At 39.5% G+C, this 17,195-nt stretch overlaps 2 protein-coding genes across 15 annotated transcripts in view; both read right to left on the bottom strand.

Moving 5' to 3' along the window:
- The window catches only part of AKAP8L (A-kinase anchoring protein 8 like), a 25,110-nt gene extending 12,363 nt beyond the window's left edge, over positions 1-12,747 (bottom strand). For both annotated transcript variants that reach the window (XM_074306603.1, XM_074306612.1), the window contains exons 1-2: positions 12,639-12,747; positions 8,557-8,631 (exon numbers count right to left, since the gene is read on the bottom strand). In XM_074306603.1, coding sequence (XP_074162704.1) covers positions 8,557-8,631; positions 12,639-12,651 — 88 coding nt within the window. In that variant the 5' untranslated portion in view covers positions 12,652-12,747. The remainder of the gene's footprint in view (positions 1-8,556; positions 8,632-12,638) is intronic.
- WIZ (WIZ zinc finger) overlaps positions 9,608-17,195 on the bottom strand; it is a 48,467-nt gene continuing 40,879 nt past the window's right edge. For all 13 annotated transcript variants that reach the window (XM_074306527.1, XM_074306590.1, XM_074306489.1 and 10 more), the window contains 2 exons: positions 12,639-17,195; positions 9,608-10,473 (listed from right to left, as the gene is read on the bottom strand). In XM_074306527.1, the coding sequence (XP_074162628.1) occupies positions 17,039-17,195 (157 nt within the window). In that variant the 3' untranslated portion in view covers positions 9,608-10,473; positions 12,639-17,038. The remainder of the gene's footprint in view (positions 10,474-12,638) is intronic.

Genomic DNA, 17,195 nt, shown 5'->3' with positions numbered 1-17,195 from the left:
AAGGGAGGATTCTCCATAATTTTTGACAATGTAAAGTGGTCCTGAGACCAAAAAAGTCTCAGAAAATCCCTGTATTAAGAGAAATAGCTTGAAAGTAACATAGCAATTAAAAACTAATCTTTATATCTAGTCAATTTGGACCACAAAACTATATAGGTATAAAGACAATATACGAGGCTATATCAAATACTTTGTTAAAATCTAGGTAAACTATCATAAATGGAGAAAATTATTTACAGGAAGCCTCCCCAAAGCCTCTTAATTATAGTCATTTAACAATTTACTCATCCTATATATAACTCACTTTGTATATTTTTGTTTGTATATTGTCTCCCCCATTGGCTTAGAGCAGGATTGTCTTTGTTGTCTGCACTGCCTGCATTTGCAATCCCCGCCACACAGTAGGCACTTAATAAATGTTTATGGATTGACTTGTTAGGTTCTTACTAAGTGCTAATGAGATAATGAGATATTAGGTTCTTACTAAGTGCTAAGTCAGTACTTAACAATTCTCTAGTTCTGGTCTTTACCCCTTTGAATTCCTGGGGAAGAGCTTCCATGCTTAGGAGGAGCAAGTTCATTGGTTGAGGTAATTTTTCCCAGAAGCCCTTGCATTATCCCACACCCATTCTCTGGGAGGATAAAAAAGGGCAACTCTAGAGGAAAGAGAGAGTTTTTTTCTGGATGAGACTTGAGGCTGCTCTCTGCAGGAAGGGACGTCCGCTCTCTGCAGGAAGAAGAATCTGTCCAAGAGATTCGAGTTGACACAGCAGATTTCCTCCCAGAGAGTGATCGGCAGCTTCTGGAGACAACAGCACGTTACATATTGGCGTCCACAACGTGGGGCAAGGACTTTTGCTTATCCTGACAAGGACTTATTCTGAGCCCTTCAGAGCAGCTAGATCGGACCATCGCAATGACTGATTTTAGGAATATGTAGTCAAGGATTATGAAAACATCGCATGGTCCTGCCACAAGAGTCAGGAATGCTGAATCTCAAAATGAGCTGATGATGGAGAGAAATGTTAAGAATGAAAAAGAATTGTTTAAACTACAAAGGAAAAAAAAAAGGTGCTCTAAATAAGGACAGGGCAAATATAACTAAAGGATGGATAGAGGTGGAGCTGTCCAAATTTTATTTTGTTCTTTTGATCCAAGGAATATGAAATTTAGACTGGGAAGGACTAATAGAAGCTGATCACCAAGATAAACAAAAGAGCAATTAAGAGAACATCCTGTTGCCTTCAATTGTCACATGTCATGAGATGAAATGATTGAATGTTCCCTAATGGTCAGATGTCTACCCAGTAGATTACTACAGGGATTTCTAAATAGTTTGCCTTATTAAAAGATTTTCAGCAATGTAGATAAAAGTATAGATGACATGCTTACATATAGCTAGAAAGATAATGACTAATATATGTCAGACTTAAAATCTGAAAAGATTGTGAAAAGCTATTGGGGGTTCAAGCTAATAAAAACCAAACAAATAAGTGTCAAGTGTGAGTTTTAAAAAAAACAACAACTGATTTTTAGAGAGAACTCACATGAGGCAAGCATTCACACAGAGGTCAGAAAATTTGATACAAGGAATTCTCAAGGACTCTCTGAAGAACTCTGAAGTTGATTTTGAGCCATGGGTAACACTAGCACAGAAATTTCTAGCAAGGCATGCCCTTATCAAAGAAGACATTTTGCTCTATGAACAAAGCAGAATCATAGTAGCTCAAAAGAAACATGTGATGCACAAATTTAGAGAAGTGTGGGATGTAGAAGATCCTTACCCTAAAATGATCACTCAAAGTAGTTAAACAGAAAGGTTATTTATTAATCCTCATGAAGATGAGAAGTTCTAACACGAGATAAGGGAAAGAGAAAGCTCATGGCAGGAGGATTAAAGAAGTAGTAAAAATACACAGCTTTTATACAAAAAATTACATCACAAGAGAGCATTGGGGAGGGTCTTTACTTATCTTTACTACTACCAGGCATCTGGTTGTTGCTACCCAGAGAGATTGGAATGGAAGGTTTCTGTTTCCCTGAGATCACCGGATTTCTAGGAAACAGAAAATCAGGCCTTCAGTCTTTAGATAATCAATTAGAAGGTGGTCAAGCTAATACACTAAATATCGAAAATGTCAACAGCTCAAGTTAAGTAAATATGTTTATAGCTGGCCAAGGCTCAAGTAAATATGGACCTGCACATATTATGCAGGTCAATAGGGAAAACACAGAAATAATGAAAATAAAATACAGAAAAAGAATTCACATATCCCTGTAAGTTCTTCACCTTATCTCTCTATTCCACACAGAGACAATTCTACTCCAAAGAGGATACAAGCAAATTTAAATCTGATAAAGAAAAAACTTCCTAACAATTAGAACGATACAAAATTGGAATGAAAATGGGCTGCCTTAGACAGAGAATGGTACCCCCCTCACTGGAGGTTTTCCAGCAAAGGCTAGATGACTTAAACTTATTAAGTAAACAATAGAATAAGAGTCTTGTTTGTCAGGCCAATAATCATTTAAATGCTTACTTTGTGTTAGTGACTTTGCTGAGCACAGCAGATACAAAGACAGACCAAATAGCTTCTGTTCCCAGGGAACTCACAGTCTAATGGGGAAGACAATATGCAAACAACTATGTACAAGCCAGGCAGGAAGTGGCACAGTGGTTAGTGTGTGCAGGGTCTGGAATCAGAAAGAACTCAGTTAAAAAAAAAAAAAAGTGACCCAGACATTTACTACCATGTGATCCTATGCAAGTCACTTAACCTCTGTGAGACTTTATCTGTAAAATAGGGATAACAGCACCTGTCTTCCAGGGTTGTTAGATTTGCTAAGTGATCCTGAGCAAGTCACTTAACCCATTTATCTCAGTTTCCTCATCTGTAAAATGAGTTAGCAAATGAAATGGCAAACCACTTCAGTATCTTTGCCAAGAAAATAGTAAATGGAGTCTAAGTGTGGTCACAACTGAACAATAGAACTGAACAATAACAACAATACCTACCTTCTTGGGGTTGCTGTGAAGATACAATGAGATAAGAATTATAAAGCACTTCAGCACAGTGCCTGGCATGTAGTAAGCATGATACAAATATTTAGCTATTATTAAATTTATTTAGAATAAATTACAATCAACAATATGTTAACATTGAGAGGCACTGAGAAAATATTCCTATAAAAGGTGCAACTTTAGCTGGGATCTGAAGGAAGCCAGAAAATAGATAAAAAAAGAAAGCACACTTGGGAGAGTGCTTTTGTGTAAGGAACAATGATGACAGAACATCAACAGCAAAAGCAGCAAAAGGGGCAATATTGATAAATCAGAGTATATGGAATGGTATGTAGGTGTATAAATATTAGACAACATGGCCTCTGAAGTCTTGTCCAAATGTGACATTCTATTCTTTTAACTTTACAGATAGAGCTGATGTGGGGAACACAAACTGTCTCTAACTGGGGAGAATGCTTAAGAACCTCCTTCAACCCTCAGAGAAGCTCTCCCATGAGAGACCCATCCTAGGGAATCAAGATACATTCTGTTTATCTGGGTGAAACTAGTTGAATTCAGGACCACTCCTAGTTGGAGATTGAGATTCCTATCCAACTCTACTGAATTGGAGATTAGTCCAGGGACATTTATTCAAATGGAAACTGCACCCAGCCCCTAGCTAAAGTTTCAAATTATAAAAAGGGGCAACTTGGGGCACGGGACACTTCCTTGCAGAAAGCCTAAAGTAGCTTGCTCAGCAGCGAGGACCCTCTGCCCACTGAGAAGGCATCTATTTCCCTAACAGGATCACACCCTTCTTTACCTCTCTTTTGGGATTTCTCTGCTAGAAACTTTACCTTGCCTCTGAATAAGTCAGCCTTCCTAGCAAAGGCTGGCTTCTCAGTTCCAGCAATGAACTTTTTTTTGCCAGTCTATCTTTTGGGGTTCATAAATTCTTTTAGGACCTGCAGGCCGACCAGAGGGGGTTCCCCACAACTCTCTGACTTGCACCGAACCTCATCAGAGCTACAAACAAAACCATGGTACAGTCAAAAGAGCTTATTGGTCACAAAAGCTCAATTCAAATATAGTGTTCACTTCTTACTCTTGTTAACCCTTGCATGGGTCATTTCATCATAGGACTAGATGACCTCAGAGGTCACTTTCAGCTTCAAGAGTCAGGAAGTAGGACCTTTCAGGCAACAAGATCAAGGGGATCATCAAAGGACAGGCTACTAGTCTTTTAAGGATTATTGAAGGAACAAAAAGAGGAAAGCTTCCTATGCATTGCATAAAACATCTACTAAAGAAAAAGGGCTAAATGTAGGCAACACAAAGGCAAGTATATAAGACATTTTTGCCTAAGGGAAGGAAAAAGTGAGAGGAAAAAAGTGGAAAGACCAGAAAAAATTTGGAGGCTTGATACTGGGCAAGATGATGATAATGATGACAACTTAAGCAAAAAGCACTTTGAAAATTCCTGAGGGAGACATGGACAGAAAAGTCCTAGACAGATTCGCAAGGAGTATTAGTGAAAAGAATACCCACATTAATGCAATCAAGGACCTACTAAAGTAAGGATTTAGGTTTTTAAAACTATCAACTTCACAAGTTGAAATTGGAGGAGACACTTTCTCCTTTTAGTTGACCACAAATTTGATAAGGAGCCAATTATGTGATTACTTAAAAAAACAACAACAAAAACTATTAGGAAGTTGATGATCTAATAAAGATGACAATACTCCCCAAACTAATCTATTTATTTAGTGCTATACCAGACTCCCAAGAAACTATATTAGTGACCTAAAAAAAACAACAAAGTTCATAAGGAAGAAAAAAAGGTCAGATGAAGGTGGTCTAGGTATACCTGATCTAAAGCTATATTATATAGCAGCAGTCACCAAAACCATTTGGTATTGGCTAAGAAATAGACCGGTCGATCAGTGGAATAGATTAGGTACAAAGGACAAAAAAGGGTACAACTATAGCAATCTAGTGTTTGATAAACCCAAAGATACCAACATTAGGGATAAAAATTCATTATTTGAAAAAAACTGTTGGGAAAACTGTAAATTAGTATGCCAGAAATTAGATATGGATCCACCATATACCAAGATAAGATCAAAATGGGTCCATGATTTAGGCATAAAGAATGAGATCATAAATAGATTAGAGGAACAGAGGATAGTCTACCTTTCAGACCTGTGGAGGAGGAAGGAATTTATGACCAGAGGAGAACTAGAGATCATTATTGATCACAAAATAGAAGATTTTGATTACATCAAACTAAAAAGTTTCTGTACAAACAATACTAATTTAAACAAGATTAGAAGGGAAGTAACAAATTGGGAAAATATATAAATTTTAGTTGACACTTGGGAAAATATTTTTACAGTTAAAGGTTCTGATAAAGGTCTCATTTCCAAAATATATAGAGAATTGATCCTAATTTATAAGAAATTCTCCAACTGATAAATAGTCAAAGGATATGAACAGACAATTTTCAGATGATGAAATTGAAACTATATCCACTCATATGAAAGAGTGTTCCAAATCACTACTGATCAGAGAAATGCAAATTAAGACAATTCTGAGATATCACTACACACCTGTCAGATTGGCTAAGATGACAGGAACAAATAATGATGAATGTCGGAGGGGATGTGGGAAAACCATGACACTAATACATTGTTGGTGGAGTTGTGAAAGAATCCGGCCATTCTGGAGAGCAATCTGGAACTATGCCCAAAAAGTTATCAAACTGTGCATACCCTTTGATCCAGCAGTTCTACTACTGGGCTTATATCCCAAAGAAATACTAAAGAGGGGAAAGGGACCTGTGTGTGCCAAAATGTTTGTAGCAGTTCTTTTTGTAGTGGCTAGAAACTGGAAGATGAATGGATGTCCATCAATTGGAGAATGGTTGGGTAAATTATGGTATATGAAGGCTATGGAATATTATTGTTCTGTAAGAAATGATCAGCAGGATGAATTCAGAAAGGCTTGGAGAGACATCAACTGATGCTGAGTGAAATGAGCAGAATCAGAAGATCATTGTACACTTCAACAACAATACTGTATGAAGATGTATTCTGATGAAAGTGGATATCTTCAACATAAAGAAGATACAACTCACTTCCAGCTGATCAATGATGGACAGAAACAACTACACCCAGAGAAGGAACACTGGGAAGTGAATGTAAAACATTAGCACTACTGTCTATCTACCCAGGTTACTTATACCTTCGGAATCCAATACTTAACATGCAACAAGAAAATTGGATTTACACACATATATTATATCTAGGTTATACTGTAACACATGTAAAATGTATGAGATTGCCTGTCATCTAGGGGAGGGAGTAGAGGGAAGAAGGGGAAAATCTGGAAAAATGAATACAAGGGATAATGTTATAAAAAAAATTACTCATGCATATATACTGTCAAAAAAATGTATAATTATAAAATTAATAAAAAGTAAAATAAAATAAAGTAAAACTTATGCATAACATGAAAAAAAGAAAAAAAAAAAAAGGAAGTTCATCTTCATTTGTTTAAGAATGTAATCTCTGTATCCAAGTAGAAAATTCATAATGTACAGTTCTATCAAGATTTAAAATGCAGTGAAGAACTCCAATGCCTTCAGCATGGTTGGAATAAAAAGATTTATGAAAGTAGGGTACTCACTCCCACTTCCCTTTCTTTCCCTTCTTCCCCTCCACTGTAAAAAGCTTTTTCTTGCCTCTTTTGTGGCAGATAATTTACACAATTCCACCTCTCCCTTTCCTTTCTCCCAGTACATTCCTCTTGTTAAAGTTCAAAAGGAGACTCTAAAGAAGTTGGGGTCACAGACCAGTATTGCAAGGTGTCTCAAAAGAATTTGCAGGCTTGAATCTATCTCCAAATAAAGGGGCAATTTATTATTATATTATTATTAACTCCAAATGAAGCGGGTAAGTTCCAAAAGGAGTTAACAAAGAAATAGGAGAAAGATGATAAATTCATAGCACAAAGTTAGAGGCTAGAACTTCATATTACTTATTTGCTAATTTTATGTCTTACAGGTAGATACTTTTGAGGGGTGGTCTATTCACTATTGTCTCAGGAACTTGGTTATCACTGACCAACAGATTATCTGACTGTCAAATGTTTATAGGACTATCTAAGGCCAGAAGACTTTAGAATCACTGACAGAGATACTATAGAACTATAATACTCTAAGGTCAGGGAACTTTAAGATTACTGCTATATTTCCCTTAGAAGCTGCACTCCCTTCATGGTCATCCCTTAATTTTTTTTTTTTTTTTTTTTTAGATATTATCCCTTCATATTCAACTCAAAACTAGGCCTTCTATATATACACTCCTAACTGCCCAACAATAATTAAGTTCTTATGAGTTACAAGTATCATCTTCCCATGTAGGAATGTGAACAGATTAACCTATATTAAGTCCCTTACGTTTTCCTTTTCCTGATTATCTCCTTATGCTTCTCCTGAGTCCTATATTTGAAAGTCCATTCAGTTCTGGCGTTTTCATCATGAATGCTTGAAAGTCCTCTATTTCATTGAAGATCTATTTTTTCCCCTGAAGGATATTCATTTTGGGGGTGGGGGGGGTGGGAAGGGGAGTAGATAATTCTTGATTGAATTCCTAACTCCACTGCTTCCTGGAATATCACATTCTGAGCCCTATGATCCTTTAATGTAGAAACTGCTAAATCTTGTATTATTCTATGTCTCCATTATATTTGAACCTACTCCTTAACCTGAGTATTCCAGAATTTGGCGATAATATTCCTGCCAACCTTAGTTCATGAAACACTTTTCTGAAGTATTTCAGAAGGCAACTAACTTGAATCATAGGATCTGATGTTCCCTTCGGTTCCAGGTTTAAAAAGCCACCTGGCCCTTTTATCTCTTTTAAAAGAAAAGAAAACTGAGGGAACAGCTAGATAAGGAAGGGACCCTGGAATCGGTGGACTTCAGTTCAAATCTGGCCTCAGACATTTAAAGACTTCCTAGTTGTGTTGTATGATCCTGGTCAAAGTCACTTAACCCTAATTGTCTCTCAAAGGAAAAAAAGAATTTTTAAAAAGTCTATCCTTGACAAAATTTAATTGTTAGTGTCTGCCGGAACCAATCCCCTAAACTTTTAACTAATCACCTCATTCTCCTATGACAATTTCCTATGAATGATTACCCTGATTTCTACAGTTATATTATATCTCATAAATGATTTTATATTTAATAGCACAGAAACGATATGAAGGACATCCTTTCCTACCTTGGTAGATATAGCAAAAACAGATCTGAAGACTGGCAGAAGCAGAGAAGGAATCAAGATTTTCTATCCTATAGATGCTAACATATTTCCTACAATGTTCAACACAAACATAAAATTTCTAACTAAACTTTAAGACTACTTACATAGGTCAGCATTAAATGCAGAAAGCTTAACCTGGTCAAAGAAATAAGTCATCTGCTTTTCTTTGCCATCAAATCACAATCTTAGTTACTCTTCTTCCCAATTTGAATAAGTGAAATTTAGACTTACCATAGTCACATGTGGGCTGGGCAGTAGTATCAGAAAATGTGGATTGTAGAGTTGTTTCTGATCCCTGGACAAACCCTAGACATATGTAAATTAGTATCATCAATCAAGAAAACTGAATGGAATTGATAACCCTCTCCCCCCCCCCCAAAAAAAAATCTTCCCATCAATAAAATGTCACTTAAATCATTGAAGACTCAAATTTAATATATCTCCCATATGCATTGTTATTCATCAAATGAACTCATTTAGAAATAGATTTCAATCAGGTGTATCTATGTGTGTGTGTGTGTGTGTATATATATATATATATACATATATATATATATACACACACACACATATATATATGTACATATATATGTAATTAAAAGGGGAGAGTGTTGCATTAAAAAAAGTATCTTTCAAATTAATACGTTAGCTATGATAGCAATGTTATAATTTGGAAACCATCATATAAAGGAACTGAAATATTCAGGCTAGAAGAAACTAAATGAGAATTATAATTGTCATGTTAAGGAAGAAATTTAAGATTTGTTTGGCCACATAAAGCAGACACAAAAATGGATGGAAATTACAGAGATTTCCCTTTATTACAAAGGAAAAATATCTCAATAAGAGCTGTCAAAAAGCAAAACGAGTTGCTCTGAGTTAAGAGTATCTTGTTATTACTGGAGATCTTTCAAACAAATAAAAAAGATGGCATAAAGGGCATATATGTGCCGTTAAGTACTCAGATCCTTCCAAATCACAAAATCCCCCAATGATATTTACTTTATTTAGGAAAAATAAAAAGCTAACATCTATAAAATTACTGGTGAATAATTTAAAAGGAAGAAACCTTGGTATCCTGAAATACTATTATGATCAAGATCTAGCACACAAAAGTCATTTATACTTGAGTTAGGGAGTTGTTGGTGGGGAAAAGATGACCATAAATACCAATATCCTGACTTTTTTTAAACAAATATCTGCATTTCAACCAGTAGATTTTTACATTTTAAATTATTTTGTTAGAAATCCAGGGAGGAAAAAAAAGACATTAAACAAGATCAAAATGAAAGTTATTTATTGATTATAGATGACTATGTATATGTTAACTTTATTTTTTCAATCTCCCCACTTCCCAAAATTTTCAATTTAGTCCAAAAGAAAAAAATTCTATTTAAATCTGTTAAAAAAAAAAAATGCCAAGGCTTTTCCATTTAAATCTGTAAAATAATGCTGTTAAAACCTGGAGTGTCACTGCAATAATGTTTACTGAATACAGATGCTTTAACTTTGAAAAACACTATGCATTTTGCCTAGAAATGAAATTTCGAACTAAGCTATATTAATATATCTTATTCAACTGTTCTTCACTAAGGCCTAATCCTGGCATTGTGAATACTGGCAAGAAATGATCTGGAACTAGCACCTGACCTATTAGAGTCTATTCTATTTATAAAACATCTCAAGGAAATATTACACAAATATATTTCTCTTGAAAATAAAAGAAAATACTTATTAACTAAGTTGTTATATATTTTAACTATTTTAACAAAGTCTCACTGATTATACGCTCTAAGGTCAAAGAATGATGCTTTATTATTTGTTCCAGCACCAACATCTAGCACTAAGCTTTGAAAATAATTTGTTTTTATACAGAAGTGTGAATTATTGAAATTGAACACGGGTTTTGTTCCAAAGTAGGCTCTCTATTCACTGAATCATGTCTTCCCTTCTGTATATTAAAAAGCCTAATAATAAATGTGTTGTAGATCTCATAAAATTTGTTTGTTTCAGGAAGACAATCAAGTTTGCAGGAGGGCATCAGCAATTTTCTCAAGATGAAAAAGCCAAAAACAAAGTCTCTCTCTCAGTAGCTGTGACTCCACAAAGGTGGGAAGTAATGTGGTTTTTCAAAGGCCTCCAGCGGGTCTAAAGTGGAAGGGCAAAAGATAACAAATAAAGTCAAAGGAATTACAATTAACTGTTTAATTGTGTGAATAAACATTAGCAAACAAGAATCTGCCTCAAGGTACAAATTTCCCAGAACCTGAAAATTCTTCCCCCTTTTCATAAAAAATATATTAAATGAAATGAACTAGGAAAATCAAACCAGTACTTCATTAACTCAGCCACACAAAAATAATTCCACACAGCAGATCTGATCTAAGTCAGCTGCTTCTACTTTATAATCAGGCAAGGTGATGTTTATTTACTCAAACACAAACTTTGTCAAATGTTCAACTCCTTTTAGGGCAAAGTGTTTTTCCCTTTCTATCTTTCAGCACAGAGCCAAGTAGGAAATACGATTAACTAACAGATACTTCTTGATTCAAGTCATTTCAACAAACATTATGAGACCACTGTGCCAGGCACAGTGCTGAAATTATGGATATTAAGGGGGGGGGGGAAATCCCAAACAATCATTGCTTTCAAAAGTTCTAATGAGGGAAACAACATGCAAACTGTAGATGTTAGGAAAGAAAGTGTTAGCATTTTTAAGGAAGATTAATTAAGAAAGAACTTGTAGAAGGCAGGATTTTAGCTGGGATCTGAAAGAAGACATAAAAATAAGGGGAAGTTTCAGGAATCTGGGACAAGCAGTAAAATGCAGAGTTGGACTGTCTAGTAGGAGAAAGAGCAGGCAAGTCAAAGGCAAGTTATTACAAAGTGCCTGGGAGAGTGGAAGACAGACAGAAAAGGCAGAAAGAGGCCAGGCTAATTAAGGTCAAAACATTTAACATTTGATTTTGGAAGTAATAGAGAGCCACTGGATTGATTTCAAAGTCTATTCAAATGACAGCTTTCTGAACCTTCACATTTCAACTTCTCTACCTTATAATTTCTGGTGTCCTCAATAACTTCTGTTTGGCACAACTATAGCCTTCCCCTTTCCAAATTATTTCCTTTTAAGTGATGTATATGGAGTCAAACCTATCTTGTCCTATTAGACTCTCCGGACCGATTTATTTTTCCATTTGTAAACTAAAAGGGCTGCACCACATCCCAAATCTCCCATCACAGTCTACTTGACCTTGAATATTTAACTTCTTTGGTCTGTTTCCCCACCCGTAAATAAATGCAGGCGGTAGGGCTCTAGACGACCTCCAAGGTCCTTTGCAGCCATAAATGATAATCCTGGACGATCACTTCTCCAATCCCTTCTTTTTAAATGCCTCTGAATGTTGTGTCTCTCTCCTACCGGGCCAGCTGCCGGCCAGCCAAGGCCGAGCCCGTTCGGACTGCCCGGCTCTGCCCAGTTGACCACGAGCAGGACAGGGAGGACAACGAGGTGGAAAGGGGGCTGGGGCTTGCCAAATTCTACCACCCACTCCTAAGGGGGTGCAGGGGAGTGTCCGTCACCCGGCAACCGAAGCTACTTCTAAGGATCATGGGTTCAGCCGCGGTACTAGACAGCCGCTCCAATCTCAAACGGTGGGCGAAGCGGGGGCGGCGGTCCTCCCCAGCCCACCCCGCCTTCTGCCCGGGGACAACCGGAAGAAGCTTGCAGGCCCGCACCGCGCATCTTCTGCCTGGCTTCCTTACGTACAGACTACTTGCTAACCCTCGGATCTGTGAGGTGCACGGGGACCCAGCCACCAACTGTTTCCTCCCCAGAGCAGGACAAGCTCAAATCCCACCTCACGTCCCGGCGCCTCTCTTGGGTCCGATCCTTCCCCCTCCCCCACCCCTCCAATTCTACGGAAAGGGAAACGGAGATTTGGCCAAGGTCGCCCAGACAGCAAGTTCCGAAGGCAACGTTTGAACCCGGATCTTCCGACTCCAGAGCCATCGCTCCCCTTCGATGGAGTAAAGTCCCGAAAAGAAACAAAGCCCCACCCAGCTAAGAGCCAGGAGGTGGGCTCGGCGTCACCAAAGTCGGGCCCTAGATGAAAAGCGTTGGGCCCAATTTAGCCCAAGGCTGGGAGGGGGGAGGGGAAAGATGAGAGGGAAGGGAGGTCGAAAAGTTGGGCACGGCGCCATCTTAAAGCCTCGGAGCGGACACTGAAGGCCTCATTCCCTGAGACTCGCGGCTGTTGCTGAAGCTCAGGTTCACCTCTTCCATCTGGTTTTCCTCGACCAGGAACGGTCCTTACCTGTATAACTCATAGCGGCCAACTGCTCGGGGAATCTCCACAGCTGCTCTCTGCCTCGGCGGCCTCGGGTGCTTTTCTCCCCTCCCCCCCAAGGCTCCGCCTCCCGCCCGAATTGGCTACTTTCGGCCAAGTCTGTGAACGCTATTGGCTACTTCGACAGCCCTCAACTAACAAGGCTTCAAGTTGTCGTCCCAGGTCAGTGGCTGGAGGTCCTGCCAATCTGTTAGCTGCGTGCTCCCTCCCCCCACCCCGCCCCGCCCCGGTATCTAGAAAACCGTGATTGGCTGAGAAGTCCTGGGAGTACCAGACCTCATTAGCCCTGCCTCTCCTAGCGAGTTCACCGCCGATGAGCTCCAGGTTCCAAGTGGGTAGGAGGAGGAAGAATGTGACGTCTCTTCCGTACGTGGTAGTCAGATTGAGGAGCCAATGACTTGGGAGGCAGGGTGGAGGCTAGTTTAGAGCACCAGGTGGAATCTAGTCCTAACTAGACTTTACTCATCAAAACCAGTAGGTGGCGGAGAGCAAAAGGCCACCACTTTCCAGCCCAAACCAATTGTCTTAATTTCTCGGGCACTCGGGGGCCGATGGCCGCCCTAAACGCCACCGGATTTTAGGGCTTTTCAGTTTGAGACCCGAGTCTCGTAACCTGCGCCCGTTGCTTGGGTCGTTCTGGGCAAATCTTATGCACTCGCTCGACTGAGCAACTTTCAAGGTTTATGTCCCCAAATCCTCCCCGGGAGCTCCACCCAGTGGGCTATTCCAGTTTTGTGGAGACCAGACGAACTTTTCCCGGCCTTTTCCTTCCTTTTTTTCCCACGCATTTTTTTAGAAAACTCACTTAAATGCGAGCTCGGGAGTTTGTGATGAGTTTCATAGGAGCTAACATCATGGATTGAAAACTGTGTACACTATATAATCCAACCTCCTTTTTACAAATGAAATGTGCATGGTCGCACAGGCAGAAATGACGAGACCAGGCTTTGAATCCTTAAAAACCAACTCCAAATCTAGAGTTGTTTCTATCGCACCACGAAGCCTAAAGAAGCCTAGAAAATTATCTACCCTGCTCCTCTTTTATATAGAGAGGAAACAAAAGCTCAGAAACAGCAGCTGTTTCCATTTCTCCCCAGAAGTTTTCCAGCCTAGGATATTTTACTGGTCCGAAATTGTTATAATAGAAAACCTTCCATATTAAATGGGGATAATAGCACCGAACTCTCAGGATTATTGTGAGAATAAAGAGATAATTGTAAAGCAAATCTTAAAAAGCACTATTTATTTTCTTCCACAACTAAAATGTGAACTCCTGGAAAGCTGGGGCTGTTTTTCTAAAAAGACTTTCTCATGCTTGGGCACATAACGTGATTAATAAATGCTAGTCGTCTATTTTAATAGCAAATTTTCCTAATTAGAACAAATAACGGTTATACATTAAGACAGTTTATTTAAGATTCCAAATGTTCAAGGTAGATGGTAATTCATTAAGAAAATTATTAAGTCCTTCCAAAAGGCGATTTATTTTGACTTTGTAGTAATGTGCCTATTAGGACAACAGTTCTATTTCCTTAACACATTGCAGTTTAGGCCTAAAAAAAAAAAAATCAAAAAGCTTTCCTCTACTTGCCAGAATTTAAATTACACTATTCCCTAGGTCCTACAGAATAAATGTCTCACAAATAAGGAAGGATTAATCTATCATCAGTGTTCAAGAATATGCCACCCAAGAAGTTACATCCTGAGAGCCATTTGCAGGAATTATAAGGGGTTGGAGTATCACACATTAATTGTCTGAATTTCTGAGAGTACCCAGTAAATGCAATATTTGTTGTGAGCAAATTATTTTCTTTTTTCTCCCTAAGGTAAAGATTGGCTTTTTCCATCAAATCTATGAATATCATAAGTCATAGCATACTTAATGAAGAAAATTGGTTTTAAGAAACCCAATAGGAGAGAATTATCCTGAAAAATTGTAAAAGCAGGAAGAAGTATAATTAGATCCTCAGTGGGATACCAAAGGAAGTTATTTTGAAGGTGATAGATGTAATAGATGACAGACCACAAGAGACTACCCCTTGGCACCCATACCAGACTTCCAAGTCCACTCAAATAATCTCACCTTGCCTGGTATTTCTTGTATTCTTCGGTGAGACAGTCAATGGTAGGTGGGGAAGAGAGCTAACAAGAAGGTATTATTTAAAAAACAAAACAAAACAAAAAAAAACCTCCCAATTCTACTTGGGGAAGAGAAACTAGGGAGTCTTATCTAGGCTCAGAGAGGAAGGAAGCTTAGAAGCCAGCCCCTCCCCCTCAAAGACACCTGACACCAGATGGAAGACAATAGAATCTAGAGCAGGAAAGGGCCCGGGAGACTATCCAGTCCCACTCATTTTACATATGAATGAAAAGCTTTTATTTAGGGCTTACTAAGTGCCAAGTACAGTGCTAATAAAGATTAGAAACTGAGGTCTAAAGTAGGATAGTAAATTGCCCAAGATCTTATTGGTAAGAGACAGGAGGACTGGGGTTCCAAATCCAGTGTTCTTTTCACTAGGCAGGGATGCAAGCTGATCTCTAGGAATGGCGGGCCAATTATTTCCATTTCCATCCATTGCTGCATAGCTCTAATTGTTAGGAAATGTTTTCTTTTATGAAGTCAAAACCGCTAACTTCATTTTCAGGACTAGGCTTCAGACACCAATAAAGGCCCTAGGGAAGAGGAGGTGTTTCCTTCTTCCAAGTGAAGTGACCACATAGCTCTGACCATGGGTCTGATCCCTTCAGACAAAGTATAGGCATTTCCATACACAAAATCCCTTTGGGCTTTGCCATTCATTACTCAGAAAACTACAGCAGCTCGGGCACACCTTCAATGGCCCCCTAGCACTTGAGTCCAAAGACTCATAAGGGCCTAGGTCCAACTCTAACCTGCCCACAGAAAAGATTATCTGCTGCAATTCCCAAACAATGAAGTCTTCATTGAGCACCCTCAGACCAAATGAGGGCTCACTAGCTTAAAAAGGACCTTGGGACATTTCTTTTTCAACCCCTATAGAAAAAACACACACACACACACACACACACACACACATGCATACATACACGCACACATCTCCAGCTACCCAGATGTGTTTTCAGAAGAGAAATTTAATCTAATTTACATACTTCTAGGTACATTAATAACCAGAATGTGGCCACTGAAAAAAGTTAAAAGGTCAATTGCCTCCCGGCTTTACTTGGCCCAGGACTCCAAAATAAAAATCAATGCTCCTTATTCTCTACACAAAACTAGTTTAAAAAAGTGGAAGTTCTAGGAAGCTATACATAAAAAGCAATAGTGAAAGAGGGGAATGAGATGGGGGAGGAAAATAGTCCCATCCCAGGGGAAAGGGAAAGAACAGGGAGGGGGCTTCTAAAGTACCCCCTGTTGATCTTTGGGGACTTTTCTTGGCAGGAGAAAGCTGTCAGCTCTGAGCTTATTTCTTCTCAGGGAAAACCCCTCTCAGGGCCTCAGGCTGCTTGGAGAACCACCAGTGATTTCCGTGGCATTGGAGGCTTTCAGTGCTCCCCAGCCTGGGTATTCAGTGAAGGCCTAAAGACAACACTGACCCCCCCCATACCAGGCATCAGAGAGCCCTGAAGCAAGCACCGTGGGAATGATGCACTCATTTGATTGGGCATCTAGTAGGGCAGACAGAGAAAAAAGGAAGGCAGAAAAGAGGAGGGTAGGGAAGGGCAGATCTCCCCATAAAACAAGATGCCCTGGGAGTGTGTGGAAAGTGGGTTGTGTTTGGGGATTTTGGGAGAGGTCAGAAGTAGTGAGAACTATCATGCAGCCAACCTGGGGCAAAAGAGGAACCATATGGTTATTATTAACCACCTGGTGCCTGAGGCAGCAAACAGACAGGGGCTTTGGGATTCTACACACAATTAACTGAGTGGAGACTGACTGCCTATTTCTGGCTCCAGCCCTCAGGGTCCCAACAAAGGAACTATTCTCCATGGCTCTCTGCAGATTTCTAATCTGCTTGGCCACAGACAGAAAGAAGCAAGCCACCTCTCTCCCTCCTGGCATTAAGCAAGACTCCCGAGTGCTCATAGGTCCGAGTTTTGCCTTAAAACCTGTGGGGAGAAATGTCCTCTATGCACTATTACACCCTAATTAGGGTAGTTTCCAAGCCCAAGGAAGAGAGGAAAAAAGGGAAGAAAGGAAGGCTAGGAAAACTCATCATCTGTAGTGTTCACGCTTAGGGCACCAGAGCCTGGGCCTGGGCCTGAGTGTTGAGGTTGTGACTTGCTCCTTTGGAAACGGAACAGAGGAGATTGGTGAAGAGAGAAAGGGTGAAACCAACAGAGAGAGAAAGGAAGAAAGGTGGCTCTGGAATGCTTCACACTGTCTCCCATTACTGGGCCTCTGCCACTGTCTGTGCCTCTGGGGCCTCAGGCTCCACAGGCCGGGGCTCCGCTTTGGAGAAGTTCATTTCCAGGATGTGCCTCTGGAGATGCCGAACCCACTCCTCCTGGATGGAGAGGGGACCCTGGAACTCCACTTCGCAGAAC

This window comes from Sminthopsis crassicaudata, chromosome 1, assembly GCF_048593235.1.
Source record: "Sminthopsis crassicaudata isolate SCR6 chromosome 1, ASM4859323v1, whole genome shotgun sequence".
Lineage (NCBI taxonomy): Eukaryota > Metazoa > Chordata > Mammalia > Dasyuromorphia > Dasyuridae > Sminthopsis > Sminthopsis crassicaudata.
Note: the sequence above shows the minus strand (reverse complement) of the source record. Positions and strands in the feature narration are given on the sequence as shown.